Genomic DNA, 20129 nt, shown 5'->3' with positions numbered 1-20129 from the left:
CTCCCACAGCAATCCTCGTGACTTCTCTCTTAAGCTCCAAGTCTTCAAAACACTGCAGCGAGAAGTGGAGAAGAACGGGCGCCCAGAATCTCTTAAACACAATAGGAACAGAGCAAAAGTGCACAAAACCCCGTCGGTGTTATCATAGCAAATCATAGAAGCGCTGCCTTCCCGGCTTCCACCCTCACCCACTCTTGTTCTGTTGCAGTCAGTCGTCTTTACGGCGTGTCTCGTGTCTGTATGCCAGTTGTTCATTAGTGGAATCATTAAGGAGTGGGGAGACGCCTAGGCTTGCTGTTTGAGCGTTTATTGGCTCGTGTTGGACGGGGGTGCACACAAGCACAGTGAATAACACACAAGTACAGGCATTTATAGTTTTTCAGAACATGCATGAGTGCTTGTTTGTGCCAATGTGTTTGTCAGGACCTACATTAATCAAATTGTGAAACTACTTTTCCAACTTCAAAGTCTTGATAATAGTTTGATAGTTTGGGGGACTTTGCACGCTTTTCCTTGTCATCTTATACTTGCAGAGGCTATGTGGTCCTCATAAGAATAGAAATATACCCAAGAACACACACACATGCACACCCTCTCCCTCTAGCTATATAGTTAAGATATGTTTTCTTGCTGTGCAGCAACGGGTTTATACAGTCATCTTCATCCCTGTTTCTACTTAAGCTCTGGATCCAGTCCGTGTTTTCCAACCCAGTTTCTGGCTTGCCAGTTTCCGAGCCCCAGTAAAGCAGAGCAGAGTGGTGCGGTCGGGGAACAAGAAAGCTGGAGGTCCGGGGAGACTGGGGAAGGCCAGATGCAAAACAGCAACGACCAATATGATCAGTAAAGGTGAACAAGGCAGGCGAGAGAAAGATTTTATCAAAGTTGATCAAAGACTAAGTGAAGATCAAAGCACATGAAGCCTTTTGAAATTACTTTATTTTTGTACGAAAAGCTTATAAGTGAGTACACACACACACACAGTTCTGATTGAGAAGGCTAGATGGTCATCATTATCACTGTCACTAATGTTATTATTAATATTGTTGTTAATCTAACCCCTGACTAGCAATGTAGCACCATGATTCGAAAAACTGTACAAAAGTAAGTACGATGACAAAAAGGAGTCATTTTCAGGTCTTCAATTTATTTTCATTTGAGATGGATTCAAGGTATAAAAAAAAACAATCAAGTTTCAAGAATACATAACCCCATTTCCCCATTCACTGTTCCCACATGTATAAAATTAAGGCCACTTTCAAAACTGTATGTCACTGTCCAGCAGGACTTTTTAATGACAATATACAAAAAAAAACATTCTTTACATGGTGGACGACAACAACAATAATAGTAATAGTCATAATAGTAATGACAACATCATTTATAATAATAACAATAAAGACATTAATATAAAAAAAGAAAATACACTGTTGCATTTACTGCTTTACTCTGATAGGAGTGTATCTCATGCTTCATAAGGATGCAAGCTAATGTTTCCCTTTTATTTTCTCCTGCTGGCTCCTAACATGTTGCTTTACTGGAAGATTAAGAAACACAGATGACTGTGCCGCCGCAGTTTCCAGGATTTTGTGTTTAAGTGAGGGTGTGCAAATTAAAAAAAAAGGGCACTTGGCCGAGCGATGAAACAACGGCGTCTGCTTACGCACAGAAACATGCTGAAATGGATGTCATGAAGACGCAGGTTCGAAGTGGAAAATTCACGAGAACACAAACACTGACCACTGACAAAAACTAAAAATATGACATTGAAAAAGGCTAAAACAAACAGCAATGAGCTGGCGTCAGTAACCGCGAGAAGAGAGGCAGAGTCAGAAAGGAGAAAATTGGAAAGAGCTGAGTGGTTGAGAGATAGAGTCAAAGGAATCTGGAAGTGGTAAGAAGAGTTGAAAATGCAAGTCTGACAGTTTTCCTTCGGCTCTTTCTCCTGTTCCGTCTCTTTCTGTCCTGCTCCCTTATCTGCGTCGAACGTTCTCCACCGCGTTTTCTTCTTCTTCTCTCGCCTTCTTTCTCTCCTCTCTTCTGCCCCTCCATCTCTAACTACACCTTGTCCAATAGAGATCGTTGGCAGTAGAGGAGTCGGCGGGGGGTACCGTAACGACGGAAAAACAGCAAGGCTGCCAACGTTGCGATCACACACACTACCAGAAACAGCGGCACAACAAACGCCGCTGCCCCGCTGTCACTATCTGTCTCAATAACTTTCACATCAATTTCCTCCTCCCTCTCAATCACCTTCTCCCTCTCTCTGTCCCTCTCTCTGTCCCTCTCTCTGTCCCTCTCTCTATCTCTAGTTCTGTCTCTGTCTTCCCTCTCTCTCTCTCTCTCCCTCTCCCTCTCCCTCTCTCGCTCCCTCTCTCTCTCCCTTTCCTTCTCCCTTTCCTTGTCCTTGTCATGTCCACCTCCGCCTCTTCCTCCATCTGTCTTGGGGTCTTCATTGGGGCAGCCCATCCAGTCACGAAGGGCTGATTTGGGATATCCAGGCTCCACTCGCATCACCTGGTTGTTGAACTTCCAGTATTTGTTGGCTTTGTAGAAGTAGGTGTACGCTGAAGGGTGGAAGAAAGACGTGTAAGTAAAAGACAACATGTACCAATAACTATCCAGTCACAGTAAGATGTGATGAATAATCTAGATGATCTGACACATGCCACCCTTACCTTGATCTTTGCTCATGAAGGCTGACTTGATGTTATCAGGAACGCCCTGCCACACGCTAATAGATTTCGGATAGCCATCGTCAACTGTCTGGGACGCTTCATTGAAACGGTAATAGCTAAACAGGAAACGAGAGGAGAAAAAAAAGAGATATGGTGAACTGATGATTCGGCCAGAGCTAGAAACTTTCCTCTTTACCCACATAAACAGTTGTGGATGGACTCTGGTTTTTTCTAAAAGACCTGACATTACACTTATCTTGGACTTGTCTCAAACTAAATACACGACTCGGTTGGAGTTGAGAACAGACATAGACTTGGGTTTAGTTTTGGATAGCTTTAAACTAGTTCAATTAAATTGAACCTGCCACAGATTACTCAGAACTTGAGTTTTCTTTGCTTTAAATGGTTCAGAACTTGGTGTTGATAGACCTGTTTGTGCCTACAGGACTTGAAGCTAGGCATTAGTCTTCAAACGGGTGTAGACCATTTGTAGTTGACTTGTGTAGAGTGACTTGACTTAACTTAAGAACTGTCCTTACAGACCTTAACTAACTTTCTTGACTTGCTTTCTAATGTAAAAACTGCACAGCCACAGTCAGTGTTGTCTCTGCAGACACTGCCGCTCAACTACCACGAACTCTTCTAGAACCAAAACGACCGCGAGCTGAGGTCTTAGGAAAAGTGCAGTAACTATAGTAACTATAGTAGCTATATTCACTTTATAATCCGACTGCTACAATTCAACTGCCACATGTCATCCACTTTTTATACCCATGGAAAAGCTCAGCAACCGTAACAGTTCCCTCAAGGTGAACTTTCTTGTTTAACTGAGAGGCAGATTTGGATTGGATGGTAAGTGTTTGAGTTTACATGTTTTAACCTCATATGGTCAAAACATATATTTTACTGGCGGTGATGTCAGGGGGAGTTTCCTTGTAATCACCTACTTTTGAAACTTCTGCATATGATAAACACACACACACACAAAACGGACAATGACTAACTTGTTTCCTCTGAAGAAATATGTCTGTCCAGTGGGGGTGTAGTAGAGAGCAGCGTCTATTCGATCTTTGGGAAGCCCTGTGCCCATCTCTTTAAGACTCCTGGGGTAGCCAGAGTCAAGAATTGATTCGGTGAACACCCAGTACCTGTCTCCTGTAGAGCAATAAAACCGAGGACCCGAGAGATGTTTTTTTAATTTCATAATAATAGTAAAACAATTTCTTTGCAATATGTTAAAGCCAGACTTACCTTTAAAGAAAGCAAACTTCCCATCATCCCTTTCAAATGCAGCATTAACATGAGTGGGCAAGCCCCTCCAAAAGTGACCAATTGGCATTGGGTATCCATCCAACACGTGGTTATTACGCACCCGCCAAAACCACTTATCCTGATAGGGGGAAAAAAAGAAAGAAAATTCTCAGAAACTTACAAGATGACATAGACAACAAGATAACAATCTATAAATGATATTGCTATAAATGGCCCAAACTTTCTCCAGCAACTTTTTACCTTGAACACAAACATTTCTCCCCTGAGGATGGCGATGGTGTCAAAGTGCCCATCGCAGATGTTGGGGCCGAAGTGAGGCTTGTCAGGTGAATGTGGGGGATCGGGGGGGTTGTAAGGTGAACGCGGTGTTACAGGTGGGGGCTGTGGACCTGAGCCTGACCCTTTGTGAGTAAGGACATCGAACATTTCTTTAAACGGCAAAGCCTTAACTTTAAAGCAGCAAAATAATCTGTTTTTATCCATCTTTGGGAAGCTGTTACTCATGCTGTAATTTACAATGTAATGTTTCGGGTTAGTCTTTTCCCTAGTGTAGAATGATGATGATTAATTGTGATTTGTACAAACCATAAAGCTGCTGTATGCCTCTGCGGTCATCATCTGGAAGCTGGAAGTTCTCAGTGTCCATCCACTGGTAGAACGGAGCCATGATGGCTGAGGGGTCGTTAGAGTGCTCGAGACCCATGGCGTGACCAAGTTCATGCACAGCAACGAGGAAAATATCATTCCCTGAAACAACATCAACAAGAAAAATTACAGTTTAACAACTTTTTTAAAATTAGGCCAAAGTGTTAGACATAAAGTGGGAGGATTTTGAGACAGAGTCCTAAAGGAGAATGAGGAAAAAGTGCTGTTTCCTTGTTTTCAAGTGACTCAGAAGCACACAACTAGACACCAAGTAGTTAAAAATAAAATCATCAGCAGCTCATGTGAAGATGTGTTAGACTCGAGGAGCTGACGCTGCAGTTTGTGTCTGCTGCATTTTCGCACACAGGTATTCACTGCCTGAAGTGCACAAACACAAGCTGGGGCCTGTCGCGGCTTAGGTTTTGCTTTTGACAGCAAAACAGAGTCAGAGAGATCCCCTCCCAACATTTAAGTTTTTCTTGTGTCAGGTTTTGGGGAATTAGTCATCTATTGAAATTTCAGTTTCAACATGAAACTTTACCTAACAGGTCCCGGTTTCCAACTGTCCACGGCTCAGCCGAATCAAAGTGAGTGTCTCCACCGATGCCAATGCCAGGAAAATAGGCGTGTGCCAGGAATCCCCCCTCGCCATCAAATGGGCTGCTGTCACCGTGGAAACCCTCAGCAAAGAATATCATGATGTCAGCAAACTCCTCCACTTTGTCCCGTATGTAGCTGTAGGGAATTTCCCGGAAGCGAAGCGGGGTGACGCCCTCCCACACCTTGAAGGCCTTCCTGATGGCCTCGTAGGTCTCATACTCACCCACCTTTGGGGTGTAGTTCTGTATACTAAACAGTGTGTTAAAAAGGCGAGACAGTTAATTCCTTTTTACAGAGACATAATTGCAGGCTGCTTCATGTTTATTTCATAACTCTGTGACTTACGAGAAAGTGATCTCTGTCTTGGGCCACTTCAGGCCCTGGATGGCGTACCGCTTCCTCCTCAGGTTGCTCTTGAGCTCAGCACCAAACTTATCAGGGACACCACAGCGCGGTCGCTTCATGGCCCTGCCAGACAGTAAGACACACCGCGCTCATGACAACGTACGCTTAAATGTGCTTGAAAAAAACGACACTGCGTGATACTCACTTGACGGTGTCTGCGTCAAAGGTACCACTGACAGTGAGGCCGTAGAACCTCTGCATGGCAGCGATGGCGGAGGAGATGGAGTTTGGGGAGCGAAGGGCATGGGTTCTCAAGTCCCCTGGGGGAAGGTACCCATACTGTTGTAGCCATGACTGCAGTGGAAAACAGGATAAAAAAGGAAAACATGATGAGAAGTCTTGCACAATATAGTGAGGAAATTCCACTTTTAGCAAAGAAACAAAAATGAAAAACAGACACAAAAACACTCCGCACGTCACCTGAAAATGTTGATCATTGGTTACTGGGAATATGAGGACAGGATGTTTTCCTGCGACTGCGATGAAAACACATTCCACGCCGACAGCAAGAATAAGCTCTTAAATAACTTCTTTCTGTGTTTTTGTATCTCGTAGCCAGAGGGAGCAACATCACTTTCAAGCAACTGGCACGTCTCCATGTCGTGACTAAACACAAAAGCTATTCAACCATCAACACTGGACTCTCCAATATGTGTGGACTGAAAGTAGAACTGGCCTGAGGAGCCAAAAAAAGCTTAAGACAAGGACGGCTCAGGTTTAATCCAAAACCCCGACACAGACACTGAATGAGGACACAGTTAAAGTTTAAAACTCATGTTAGTCTGTACCTACATCAGTTCTAGCCAAAGTCATCGAGTTTGTACAATTCATAAATAAAAGCGGTTTTTTAAAGCATTTGGAGAGCATATTATGATGGTCACCGAGTTCTCTGGTGCTCCAAATCCCTGACTCTCAGCTAAACTTGACCTTATTTTCCCCTGGAAACCCATTTGCCTGCGGTGCTGGTTTGACATTTGGACCGGTGCCGACAGCTCTGCTACGCACCTCTCCCACACAGCTTCTCCTGAACTCCTTCCCTCTCAAGCAAGAGACGAAAAATAACACTGAGGCTATTGTGAGCGTGGTGGAAACCAAGACCGCTCTGATATTCTCCTGTACAGTGACTTTGTGAGCTTGTCGTGGCACGTTCAGGAAGCGTTTTATGGTTTGGAGCTGCTAATGACTTTTGTCTTTGTTTGGCAGAGCCTGACGTGACTTTGCAGCTTAGCGGGATCTATTATTTCAACTGGATTCAGAATTATAGGCGCAGTTGCTGTAGAGTATGTGCAGAGAAGGACATTGGGAAAACAGAAGAGAAAAAGATAGGGAGTGTCCCAGGGTGAGACTCAGGCCTTGAGCAACCTCAGTCGAGGTCTCCAGTCAAGCAGTAAAGTCAGTCAGTAATTTAACTGGGAATTTCTTCCTCGTCGCATCCAAACCTCAAAGTCAAACTCTTCCCCCCACGTTCATGTCTCTGTCTTCGCCTCTTCACTCCACCCCTTCTCCTCTGCCTCATCCCTCTCTTATGGAAAACCCACAGACTTGAGGGTAAATACTCATGAACAACCACACCCTGAGCTGCTCGATTATTGTTGTTAATGCCTATCTGCTGCTGCTAATGGATGTTAAACACAGTTAAAGCTAAATAAATCAACTCGCTTATTTTAGAGTTTTCCACTGAAAATGTACAGTAAGTGAATGTGCTGACGTGGTTGTCCGACTCTGGGCTTTAGGTCAGTATTGATGCTCCTGATGTTCATTCAGCTTAACTGTTTGGTCCTGAGCTGAATGGCAACTTTGGAGGACGTTGCAAGTCTAATCTCTGCCTCTCTGTCTGTCCTAGAGAGACATGGAGGTCTACGTGTTTAGACTTTACTCCTGAATGAGCCCTTTCTCGTCTTGACTCACCCATGGAGCTCCAGTGGACACATAAAGAGTCACTGTTACAGCGCGGCTGCATGAGCGGGAAAAAGAGGAGCACAAGGAAGGAAAGATGAAGGCTAGTGGGATTTAGAGGTTGTAATTAACGGTCATAATGAAACGGCTGCAGTTTGCTGGGATAAACAAATAAAGGTTTTGCTTGTACTAGAGTCAAATACAACCATTACAACCATTAGCAACTTGGATAATTTGCCACAAATGTAAGAGATTTTAAGGCCTGATTTGAGCTCGAAACCATATTCTTCCAGTTCACACATTCCCTGTTTTCTTTTCTACAAAAAGCCCAATTTTGCCCTCGGCTCAGTCAAAAGACTTCTGTTGAATGACACCGAACACTTGTTTTAACTTTAAGGCTCCCACGCCCCATTCATAGGTCCCACAGGTGACTCTGACAAAGTCTTATTCACTGTCGCACCACGCTATTTTTGCCCACGGTAATAAGTGGAGCAACTAAAGCAGCAGCAGGAAGAGGAAGTGGTGAGTATTTAGAGAAGAATAAGAAAGGATAGTCTAAACTAATACAGTCTTTTGATGTGAAGCAGTGGTCTCCAACTGCCCCCCCCCCCCACACACACACACATCAACTTATTTACTACCAATGATTTCAAAGCTCAAATGATATCATGTTTCCTGTTCCTTTACATGTTTGTGGAAAAACATGGAGGTGTGACAACTGACTTAGTGTTAGGCTGTCCATTTTACTAGATTTTTACTACAATTTGAGTAATGAGCAACACTTTAAACTGATGCCTGGAAGCACTTGTGTTAAATGTAGTCATCACCCCTTGATATTTACCCATGCACAGAGGGAGTAGGGAGCAAAGGAACCTTGCCAGTCCAGCACTTTGATGTAAAGCTCACTCATGTGCAGCGACTGACTTTATTGTTTAATGGAAGACCTACAAGAAGCAGACAATGTTTGCTGTGGATGTTTCTAGGCAGTGTGCTCATTTTGCATAGGATGAGGAGGAGAAGAAGAAGGCATAGTTAGTCAGTTGTTCCATTTGCTGAAGGCCAATGGAAAGAAACTCTGGTCAACAGCGATGGGAGTCCAACTGAGGCATGCTCAGTATAAAGCGCACACACAGGGCAAGAGAGCTCATCATTACATATCCACCCACTCCATCCAGAAAGCTGTGATATTCTGTCACATGTCTTAAATGTATGAAATTATGACTCCCACTTTATGTGCAACAGCAGGTTATGGCGCCCGTGTGTACTTCAGGGAGTTTATTGTGGGTAGGTAACTTTATTAACTTTTTTTCCCCCTCTACTTTATAGGCATTTTCCTGCTATGCTCTTGGCTCAGGAGGGCATTTACAACCTCTCTGACCCCTCTGGCCAACAGCTCCTGAGCACACACAAGCAGAAACCCCTTTGGTTGTGTGTAATCCCCCAGCTGGTGTCTATTAAACAACCTCTCTCTAGCCAACACCAGAAAGAGCCAATGACACAAGAGTGGAAAAATTCATCTCTGCCAGTGTCATTTGAGGAGTCAGTCAATCCCAGGAAAAAGGAAGAATTTTATCCTAAAAAAAATTTGGCCTCTTTGTTTTAGTTACAGGAAATGACATGATGACTTTGAACATTACCTTATTTTCAGTTAACACCTTTCCCCAAGGAAAGACCACCCACTGCTGATTATTAAAACAATGGCTTCCTGGAAACGATGCTCTCCTGCTTCCTCTAAACGACTAACAAGACTAGTCCAGCATGGGACTAGTATCAAGTTACCTGTGTAATTGTTCTCTTTGGGAACAGAGGGAGTGTGACATCCAGTACACTCACACAGGATGTGTGCATGACAACTATGATCTTTATCCTGTCTCGTACAGTTGGACAGTTGCTTCATTTTCCGTCTTTTCCAAAAAAGATTGCATCACTCCCATCTCCACAATAGCCCCCTTTCTGGTCTGCGACAGGCTCCTCAGTGTCCTCCTTGCCTCGCTTTCATCATCTCATTTCATGACAATTAGCTACGAGCTGAAGTCATTCTTTGTACTGAATGACCTCGGCTTGCAGCCATTTCTGCAGATTCGAGCACAGGGGGGAAAAAAAAGATGTGTGTGTGTGATAGGCAGGTGGTTGCTGACACACCAAGCTGCCCACTTCCTGTCTCTACCACACGCCACAGGAAATGAATTGTGTCCACACAACCTCTATATCACAAAACAGACCCACTGACCAACACGTAACCACTGATCTAATTTTATTTATTGTTAATAAAAAAATTAATTAAAAAAATCCCGCTGACTTGTGGGTTTGTGGAGGCAGCATATGAGGTCAGATTTCCTCAACTGTATGGAGAGTTTGGTCTTATGTTAAAAAAAGAAAAGAAAAGAAAAAAAAGCACTTTTTGACCATAACTTAACTAGCGATGGAAAGTCCCGCTTCCTGCGGTGCAGACATTTCACATGTTTATCATCCTCATTAACTTCCTTATTTGATTGCACACTGTCGACTGATGCTATTTGTGATGAATGTGATGACAGAAAAGGGTTTTTTGGGGGGGGTTTGCATGACTTATTATTTTCCAAAGAAATAAAATAGGCAAGACATGTTCATCTAATTAATTGAAGTTCTTCACCAAAGCTCAGATGATCTGCAGCATTACTCGCTTTAATTAAAGAGGCTTATTATGCTCTTCCTTATTTATTTATTTTATCCTGTTATAGCAGTGCATACTCATATTTAACAAGGCCAAAGTTTCAAATGATGAGGTCAGTGTTTACACAGGTAATCCCAGTTGAGCAAAAGCTCAGACTGCTGTAAATACTGGGTTTCAAATCTGTTTTCTCCTCATGGTTCTTTATGATGTAATTGCCAGGGGATATCCCTAATATGGGCATTTCAGATACACAGCTCTGCCTGAGAAAGTTAGTCAATCAGAAGAAAGCTGACTGAACAGAACAGAGTCCTTGGAGCTAAAAGTGACGTTTTTTCAGCAAGCAGATGAACTGGGTGACAAATAAGATTGAGAATGTGAATTATTTTAAACTTGCAGTCGTGCAAAGTAACAATAGGAAATCAACCTTCATACTAGTATTTTGAAATTATCAGGTCAAATATCCACTTTATATCTGGCCTTTATCGTACTTGTGGTTCACACCGGTAGCTAATGCACTTTTTTATGAGAAAATTCTGCACCGTAGAGTATTGGCTGTTAAAATGTGCTGATATGAAAAAATTCCTTGAAATCTGCTTGCCTAAAAGGAGTTGACTTAACCACAAGCCCATCTTGACAAAATGTAATCAAATCTTTCCCAGAATAAGAAAAAATTAATCACTTAGATTTACTGCTGCACAGCGTGCGTGTGTGGAGTGAAAGCGAAATTATGAATTATGTAGGCGACACATTGTTTACATTTTTAGCAGATGGCGCTTTGCAGTCTCTGGTCTAAATGTAGGTCAATTGAGTAACTTTGCTCCATTTTCTTCCACTGGCATAAAGCTGAGCTATAACTGCATTGGTCACAGGCAGGATACTCCAGGCACCACTGTATGTAACAAAATATGAATTCTTTGATGTCCTGTGTGAGCAAGACCTTGCCCTATTTTTTCTAATGGCACTGAAGGAAGCAGGTGTGTAGGAGTATCATCACAAAGTCACTTCCTGGAACATTAACACAGAAGTTCCTAACTTTGCTCTGGTTATGGGATTTGAGAGCTGCTGATTCTGCAAGAAGAACAGACCTAAACAGACAAATGAGATCAGAACAATACAGAAGAAGATGAGAAAGGAACAGATGTGAACAGCAGGGGAAAAAATCTCAGCTGTATCTGCCTTGATAGTAGCCAGCGCTGTTATTGGAAGATATTGGAAAACTTTTAGTGCTCAGTCTGTTGTATTTTTCCACAGATGAGAAAGGGTGAGATGCTGCAGAACCTCTTTCTTTCTGTAACCCCCCCTTTGGTGCTGTACTCAGACATAACTCAGGACAGATGTCAACAATTACATCTCCCCATCCCTCAGTCCGTTCCCACAAAAATTGCCTCAGTCTCTGCAGCGACCACAATACAATTGAATGCATTTCTTTTGCTCTGGCTCCGCTGCTTTTGCCCTCTCAGCATTTCTGTGTTTTCACGAGCGTTATCATCATTAAGGGCTGCTTCCTCTAACCCAGGGTCAGAGCCCATTTCCCATATCCCTGTGCCAACAACAGTCAGCTGCAGAAATTATTATCAGGATGCAAAGTTCTAAAAAAATTCTGCATAGGAATCATAAAAAAAAACAAGCTCCACACAAATTTGAAAGATGAATATAAACAAAAATAATTGCTATGTATTATTAACTCATAGATAGTAAAAGATCTCCTTAACTTTAATTATAAGTCACAACTGTCTAACATTATTAACTGTTTTAACTGAGTGCATTTATTGGCGATATACATGTTCCAAGTGTACAATATCTATGTCTTTATGGAGTATTCATCCAGTTTTAATCCAGTTTATATTTATCCAACTTTAATCGTTTAATGCGCATTTAAAACTTTATGTGGTTTTAGTCCTGCATTCTGCATGTTTTCCTCACCTCTGGATTGAATTGTCGCTCCGTCGCTCCCTGCGCGCTCAACTCCCACACCACCGCCAGCAGCAGCAGCCGGGCTACCGATTTCAGCTTAGGTGCCATCAGTCAATTCTCAAAAAACTTAACAAACGAAGAAGCTGTCCTCGGGAAGGTTGCTCGATTCTCTCTCTCTCTCTCTCTCTCTCTTTTGTCAGAACATTATCTGTGTGGGGGAGGGAAGCATCCCATGCGCAAAACTTTGGACTTCGCGCAAAACACACAAAAACTGTTTCCCTGTGGTTGCCAGGACGATTTAAACTATTAGACGTGTGTCTCCAACATGTACATTCTTCTCGTGTTTTGGTGAATTGGCAAGATTACAATCGGACGTTACTTGAAACGAGAACTGTGTAAAGGGGCTCTGGAGCCGCAAGCGGTGCGTACTTTATGTCCAAATTCAGCTTGCGGTCTGCTCCCGATGTTGCAGCCGACTTTGATGGAACCGTCCTTACTCCTCCTGTCCTATCTTTCTTGTCGGTTTATTTTGACCCCCTCTCTCCTCTGCAGACGTGGTAGTTGATAGCCTACTTTAGTTGGAAAGTAAAGCGACGTGAACCACCCCCCTCCGAAATAAGCCCGCCCCTTCAGAATCAACCGGATGACCCATCGGACTTGGCACGGCTCCTCACTGGGACTAAAGCGTTAATGCGCCCTAAACTGTAGGAACCTTGTTGTTTGCAGAAGCGAGCAGCTCAATCTGTTCCAAATAAGGACAAAATGCAAAAGTTTATCTGGGAATGTATTCAAGATTTTAGTTATTTTAGTGTGATCTGTCAGTACAGTCATCTAATTCGCTTCCATATATGTGATAATAACCGATCATCTTTATCTGCCATCTGCCATCTCTTCAGCCAAAACCAGCCTTTTCCCTAAAACCTCGTTTCAAGCCTAAGATGGTAGACTATTATGTTGCTGCTTTTTAAGTCTTCTGATCTTTAACATATTAATTAATTTTCGCAGATTTTTATAAAGGGTGTTCAAAAAGTGCTCAAATGCACTGTAAACATCATATAATAATTTAGCTACACGAAGCAGCAAACTGTGCTAAAAAAGGGGGGGAATTGCGCCCTCCAGTGCGCTACTTGTACACATCCAAATGTGTGCCTTTTGTCTTGCATGCTTTTCTCATTTCTTTTTCTTTGTTCTCTGTGAGTGTTGCATTTGTTTCCTTTCATAACTGCAGTCTTGTTTAGTGTGCATGTGTTAAATTCCTCTGTTTTTTCTTGGCGTTCATATAAGATACAATAATTAAACAGGAGCACTCAGACGGATTAAGGGCTTTACTAAAACGTTGATGTTTTAGGCTGATGTCAGCACTGGTAATATGGAAATCCCCAATAATGCCATCTGTATTGTTTCACAGATCATTTGTGCTGATGTCAGTATTTTTAATATAAATCGCATATAAATCATTTTGTGTCATTGTAAAACGTGTAACATTGTGCTGTTTTAAAGAGCTCAAACAAAGAAAGTGCTTGTAGTTAATATATTGCTTTAAAGTTTGGAAATGATCCTATGGAAACTGAAGTGTTTCCTTTGACCTATCACCATGAAGCATTACATACTAAAATGGTGTATTTTGTTATCTTTTTCCTCATGACTGACGCAGAACTGGCTGAAATCTTTGGCTTCTAAAAGCTGTAAAGACCTGAAATTTTATGATATAGTGCATGAAACATTATGGCGTCACTGTGATGTTGTAGGAATTGCAGAAATATAAAGTGTGTTGTACAGCTCTATCCATGCTCTTTCATATCGTATATTACTCAATATGGATTCTTGAAATTTATTTTCAAGGTTAACTTTGACCTTGGGTGCTAGAAATGAAGGTGAAGGTCAAATGCTTAGCCAACCTAGGTTCTCATGTCCCCCATGGCCTAGTATATTGTTGTGAAGTTTGAAGATGATCCATAAAAAAGTTGTGTTTTATAGAGTTTTTACTGATTTTCAACATTTAATGTGAAGTTGACTTTGACCCAGTTTTCCCCTAAATTAAATCAGCTGGAGATTTTGTTGATCTCTAGCATCATACAAAGTCTGAAAATAACATGTTGAAGACTGTGGATGCTAGAGTGCTAACAAACAGACAAACTGAACCGACTACATACTCCCTCCCTTTGGGGGAAGAACAAGACTGAACAATATATATTTTTTCCCAAATTAGTTTTTAATGTGGAGATACTGAAATAACAGCGTACAACAAACAGACATAGATTTCTTATAGATTCTATACACAAACTTAAAGTTTTAGTAACTTTAGCAACTGAAAGGGTTTTACAGATAGTACTTTTGGACTAAACGACAATCATAATACTCACAAAGCTGAAGGGCAAGGGTCACACAAAGGATCGCGCCCTCACTGGGCTCACAAAAACTGCAGGTGTGCTTCTGGTTTGACGGGACAAGGTAGTGAAAAGGAAATCACAGCAGGAGCAAGTAGTTTTAAGAGCCACAGGACGGGGACAAAAGACTCCATATACACCCCCCCTCCCCCCAGTAACACATTCATATTGTTCACCTTGTTGACTTTTACAAAGCAAGATGTAGTTTTAGATCCAATAATTTGTTTACTCATCCCTATCAGCAAAAGAATTCTCTTCATATGAAACACACATGGGTTTGCTGTAGTATTTTCCAAAATATTTTCTTTTGGTTGGCTCGAGTCTCCTTTGGTGTCAGATGGATGAGATTTGGTACATGCCACAACAGAACAAAAGTGTCTACATGTTTACAACACTACCAAAAATGGTTTAAACTGGTTTTTGTAGCTTCATTTCCTATGACTCAAAGCCAGTAATATCAGATTTATCTATCTGAGCCTGTTGGGATGTTTAAACGTAATATGAATTATGACCCATTCTCTTTTTTAATAATCAAACATTTCAAATTTTACTCTGTTAAGAACGTCAGACAGACAATGGTAGTTTCACTTTTTAACAAATCCAGCTATAACTGGGCTAATTTTGTTACTTTGAATACACACTTTTTTTTATTTGCACTACAGCTGTCTCTTTTTTAATACAACAGGACCAAGCTGATTGACTCACAACTTTAAATATACAAACATATTATTCTGACTATCATTGACAGGCAACCTGAAATGTGTTAAGGAAGCAGTACTAATGATATGCCCGTACAGTTACACCAAGACGTAAACAACAATCAAAAACACCGTAACATTTACCAGCCAGTTACGGCTATGCGAGTTATGACCCTTCGCTGGACTCTTCCCCAGCTTCCTCGTGGGCTCTTGGATCCATCTGTGACAAAACAGGAGATTTTGATGATTCATTTTCTCCTCGGCCTGCAGTGGTTGGGTCATCAGTTGGCTCAGCGCTGGTGTTGAGGAATGCTTGATACTGGTTCCAGAAGCCTGCTGAGCTCCTAGTGGCTGGAATGTTTGAGGAAGTCATAGATGTAGAAGAAGGAAGTTGGTCAGTGGAGGAACGGCGACTCCGGGCTGATGGACGTGATGTTTTGGATACCACGCCGTGATGCTTCATGTGCCCCTAAAAATGAATAGATTTGAAAGATTTTTATTTATAATCATCATCTTGTAAAGACAAATCTTAATAGAATTTGGGTAGGCTAAAATTGCACAGCAGAGGTAATTTTAGAGTCCAGCTTAATTCATTTCAGTTTGATTCAATTTATTTAGTGCCAAATCACAACACCAGTCACCTCAGTGTGCTTTACATTGTACAGTAAAGCACTTGGTGACAGTGGGAATGAAAAACTCTTTTGTCTAGGACAAAATGCTCTGTTCAACACAGTAATTGTGCAAACATAACTACACATCTTATTGATATAAATGATGGAACTTGTTCCTTACCTTCAGCCCACTGCGACTGGCGTACTCTTTTCCACACTCAGCACAGCAGTAGGTCTTCTTCTCAGGACGAGACATCGGAGACGGGAGGGTTGGAGCAAGGTTGATGGGGCCAGAAGCATCCAGTATTGAACTTGAGCCGAATCCACTTATGCCATCTGCCCGTTCTTCCCTCCCAAATGAACTAAAATGAAAGCTTTGACGTGTCTCTCTTACAAAAGTGGCTGTTTTCTGGGGTTCGCCTCTTACTTCAGCTCCAGTGTTGTCTGTATCCTCCAAAGCTGACGTCAGCTTGGGTTCTCCTTCTGGCACAGTTGCTTGGTCTTGCTTTGGTGTTGTGGGTGGAGATGAGAGCTCTTTATCTTTATTTATGGGCTCTGGTGATTGGGGCCTTGGAGAGACTGGGTCTGATTCCAAGGTTGTTGTTGTATTACCATCACAAAGATTGGGGTTAGAGGTGGTGCTGGGACAGGTGTAGGAAAAGGGATCACCGAGAGCAGGTGTGCTTTGCAAGTCCTCTACGTTTGATTTAGAGCCAAGGAAGGCATCGGAAGAGGTAGATACTTCATCCTCTCCACAGTCCATCTCAGTAGCAGTAGGTGATTCTGTGGTTTTGGTAACACTGGAAGTAAATGGTGAAGGGGTAGATTTTGGAAGATTGAAACCAACAGTGGCTTGTGGAACTTGGTTGTCTTCGCCAGTTGGTGAAGTTTGATCTGTCTGCTGGGATGCAGGCAAAGGGACACTGACAGTAAGCACAGGGGGGTCTGCACTGCCTGGTGGTGAAGTCTGTGTGGTGGGATTCATGAAGGGGTCAGGGCTTAGGTCAGAGGGGGGAATGTGGTCTGGGCTGGAGGGTGCAGACTTGCCTGGATTTTGAGTGAACTCAGCTGATTTCATACTGTCAGGGGCAGGGACAGAGGCAACTGTTGCAGTATTAACTTGTTGAGTTGGAGCTATGCTCTTTGAATGGCCTGCGAGGGGAGGTGTATTACTTGAAGTAGCATTTGGGTCAGTGCACTGGGACTGAGATTGTACCAAGGATATGGCTTTAGATTCAGCTGGCATCTCATGTGCAGAATCCTCTGTGCCATCTGGAGGCAATTGTCCACCAAGGTGCATACGGATGTGGTGCTGAAGCACGAGAGCATTAGTGAACTTACGTTGGCACAGTGGGCAAGAGTTCTGTACACGTGCATTGGGGGGCCGGGCATGATGGGTGGCAATATGGGATCGCAGACTGCCTTTGGTAGAGAAGGATCGTCCACATATCTTACATGGAAAAGGCCGTTCTCCGAGGTGTGTGGCCTGGTGCAGCCGCAATGCTCTGGGGCAGCTCAGCACTCGTAGACACACCCCACACTGATTGGATGTAAGGTTACCAGCTGGATCTGTAATCAGTGATGGTAACATGCCTCCTGCCATGGCACTTGCTCCATTGGCACCCATGCCTAGGGCAGCTACCATTTCTCGAGTGAAGTTTGAAACCGAAGTAGTAACAAGGCTAGAAGACAGTGGAGATGCCATGACATATGTGGTAGAATTGCTGGCATTTGTGAAACTACTGTTTGCTGAAGTTGCTAAAGAGGTAGTGGTACTGCCAGATAACATTTCCATCACAGAATTGGAAGTATTGGAAGAACTCCATGGAGAAGAGGAAGGTCGAGGGGCCTTCTCTAGCTTCTCGACCAGCCTTTGCAGCTTAGAGGTTTCCGATGTAGGAGTGGGGGCTATGGAGGAAGGCAGGGAAGATGCATTGGTAGTTGTGGGTGGACCTGTGACTTTAGGAAAAGAAGAGAAGGGAAAGGAAAGCTGGGAATGGCTTGAAGAAGCATGTTGGTGGGAGCCTGGAGCAGAAGGTAGAGGGGTGCGGAGCAAGCCCAAAGCTGGATGGTTGTAGAGGGATGAGTGTGCAGCTGGGGTAGAAGAAGGTGTGGAGACAGTTGGGAAAAGAAGCTTAGGTAGGTGGGCTAGCTGGGAATAGGCAGCAGGGGAAAGCACTGGGGCATGGGGAGGAGTGTTTTCATCAAAGTGATGCTGCTTGGCACCCTTGAATAATCCTGTGATGGCAGAAGATGAGGACAAGGAAGGGTTTGAGAGAAGGGAGGTTGCGAGAGATGAGGTGGAGGAAGACGATGAGGAGGATGAGTTGGATGAGCCAGTCGTGATAGATGCTGCAGCAGCTACCACTGCAGCTCTGTTAAATTGCAGGAGAGAGTGGGAAATCAACGCTAGATCAACACTCGGGGGCAGGGGTAGGGAAGATGGGGTCGACCCTCCAGAAGCCCCTAGTGGTAGCCCAGTACTAGAACCACTGATTTCCAAACTGTCTCCAGATGTTTCATCCTCAGCCCTATTTTTTCGCTTCTTCTGTATCGTATTCATGGCACTAGTACTGCTACCGCTGCTCATGTTTTGTCCCATATCCGATCCCGCAGTAGTCCCTAATGCAATCCCAAACAAAGACGGTGGCAGAAGTGACAGCGAAAGCTCGGGGTTTTGTTCTCTGTGCCGTAGGAAATGAACTTTGAGGTTACCTCGTGTAGTGAAGCGGCTGAGGCAAACTGGGCACTGGTAGGGTCGTTCCCCCGTGTGTGAGCGGAGATGTATCTGCAGGGCTGAATCACTGCTGAACATTTTTCCACAAAAGCGACAGGCATGCTGGAGACGGCCGACAGTGTTGTTGGAACTGGATGCAGAAGAAGATTCTCCTCCGTTAGAAGCAGATTGCAGAGCATGTTGTGAGTTTGGGACTATAGGTACTGATGTGGGGAGGGGTGTGTTAAGGAAGGAGAGACCACTGTGCCCGCTCACTGAAGTAGTATTTGGAGACTTCTCATGAAGATACCGACTGGGTAGAGCTAATGACAGTGCTAGCGGATAGGTGGAGGAAGCCACTGTGGTGGCAACAGAGGAAGAATTCAAGGGAGCTGATGAGCGAGAGCTCACCCTTGTGAGACCATGAGCACCAGCTGCCCCACCTGTTTCCTCCATCTGCACCTTGTTAGGCTGCAGGATTTGAGACAAGGAGGTGCATTGCTGTGTGGGCTTGTTGACTGCTTGGGAGGGAAGCAGGGAGGAGAAACATGCTAGAAGAGGAGCCATAGAGGTGGAAGGCTGAGATGCAGTTGGCTGGGTTATTGGACTAGATGCCCTTTTACTGCCTTCCAGGCAGAGCTGAGGTACAGAAGGGAGAAGATGTTGGGCAGGTGTGTCTATGCTATAGGAGGCTCCACCAAGGCGCAGGACCTGTCTACAGATCTCCTCTGTTATCTGCATCTGGTGAATTTGTCTTTGCTGCAACACCCGAAGCTCCTCCAGGATCAAAGCTATGCTCAGCTGGGTCCTAGAAGGTGCACCCGAAGCAGATGACACTCCAGGGCTTGGGGTAGGTGTAACAGGACTCGGAGGGCCTTCGGGCACACGACTGGGGCTTCCAGGGTGTGGTGGAGGACATAGAGAAGCAGAGGATGAGGAGGAGGAAGAAGAGGTTGTGGTGGTGGCTGATAGTCCCAGCTTGGGAGAGGCCATTTGTGAGCTTCTGGGAGGGTAGGTAACAGCACTTACGAAAGCTGCGGAATTGCTGGCAAACAACTTGAAGCCAGGTGAGAATTGTATGTGGGATGTGAGAGGGGAGTAAGGGAAGTCTGATGAAAGGGAGGGCTGTAGGTCTTTGAGAGGCTGCTGGTGGGGCTTTATCGGTGAACAAGGTAGGGATTGACCCTCAGTAAGTTGAGAGGCGATCTGAGAGCCCTTGAGAGATGAACAGAGCGTATGGGGCAGCTGGGAGCTTTGAGGAGAAGACAAAGAGCACAAAGTAGAATCCGTGATAAATGAAAAGAAGTGTGACTTCAGTGCCGAGGTGTCATCTGCAGGTATTGAAAAAAAGGAAAAGAAATTTAGGTGGCTACTTCACGTGAAGGGTATGAAAAAACAAATGGTCTGTAGGAGGTGAATTTTAGCCTCAGGGGTTAATTTCCAGCCAACTAAACTAAATGTTTTTTCCTGTTCTCTTTGTGCTGCTTCTTTACTGCTGTCTGCACACAGACACACATGCTTGCACACAAACACACACATGCACTCAGAATATACTACTCACCCGCAGAGGAGACCACCTTGTTTCCAGGGAAACACACACAAGACCTCCACTTCCCTAAAATAAAATAAGACGCATCCTAAGGCAATCTTTCATCTA

General features: G+C 43.7%; 2 protein-coding genes across 4 annotated transcripts in view; both read right to left on the bottom strand.

Annotated features, from left to right (window-relative positions):
* Nucleotides 1–1268: 1268 nt before the first annotated feature.
* mmp14b (matrix metallopeptidase 14b (membrane-inserted)) lies at nt 1269–12655 on the bottom strand. The gene is made up of 10 exons (XM_005740213.1): nt 12070–12655; nt 5743–5891; nt 5538–5660; nt 5134–5441; nt 4533–4694; nt 4188–4348; nt 3927–4065; nt 3680–3830; nt 2676–2791; nt 1269–2564 (listed from the first exon to the last, which is right to left on the bottom strand). Exons 1-10 carry the CDS (start codon nt 12166–12168, stop codon nt 2056–2058), a joined length of 1917 nt encoding a protein of 638 aa, XP_005740270.1. The 5' UTR covers nt 12169–12655; the 3' UTR covers nt 1269–2055.
* Nucleotides 12656–14262: 1607 nt separating this feature from the next.
* Nucleotides 14263–20129, bottom strand: part of sall2 (spalt-like transcription factor 2) — a 9333-nt gene continuing 3466 nt past the window's right edge. For all 3 annotated transcript variants that reach the window (XM_005740211.1, XM_013912722.1, XM_005740212.1), the window contains 2 exons: nt 15938–19803; nt 14263–15614 (listed from right to left, as the gene is read on the bottom strand). In XM_005740211.1, coding sequence (XP_005740268.1) covers nt 15312–15614; nt 15938–19803 — 4169 coding nt within the window. In that variant the 3' untranslated portion in view covers nt 14263–15311. The remainder of the gene's footprint in view (nt 15615–15937; nt 19804–20129) is intronic.

This window comes from Pundamilia nyererei, unplaced genomic scaffold (genome assembly GCF_000239375.1).
Source record: "Pundamilia nyererei isolate P.nyererei 1_Seehausen unplaced genomic scaffold, PunNye1.0 scaffold00098, whole genome shotgun sequence".
In the NCBI taxonomy this organism is placed as follows: Eukaryota; Metazoa; Chordata; class Actinopteri; order Cichliformes; family Cichlidae; genus Pundamilia; species Pundamilia nyererei.
Note: the sequence above shows the minus strand (reverse complement) of the source record. Positions and strands in the feature narration are given on the sequence as shown.

Bases quoted from the DNA above. Each gene is read 5' to 3' on its own strand.
- mmp14b (XM_005740213.1), bottom strand. From the start codon at position 12,168: ATGGCACCTAAGCTGAAATCGGTAGCCCGGCTGCTGCTGCTGGCGGTG. The intron at 4,066-4,187 runs GTAAAAAGTTGC...TCCCCCTATCAG, and splicing joins GAGAAATGTTTGTGTTCAAG to GATAAGTGGTTTTGGCGGGT. The intron at 2,792-3,679 runs GTTAGTCATTGT...TTTCCTGTTTAG, and splicing joins TATTTCTTCAGAGGAAACAA to CTATTACCGTTTCAATGAAG.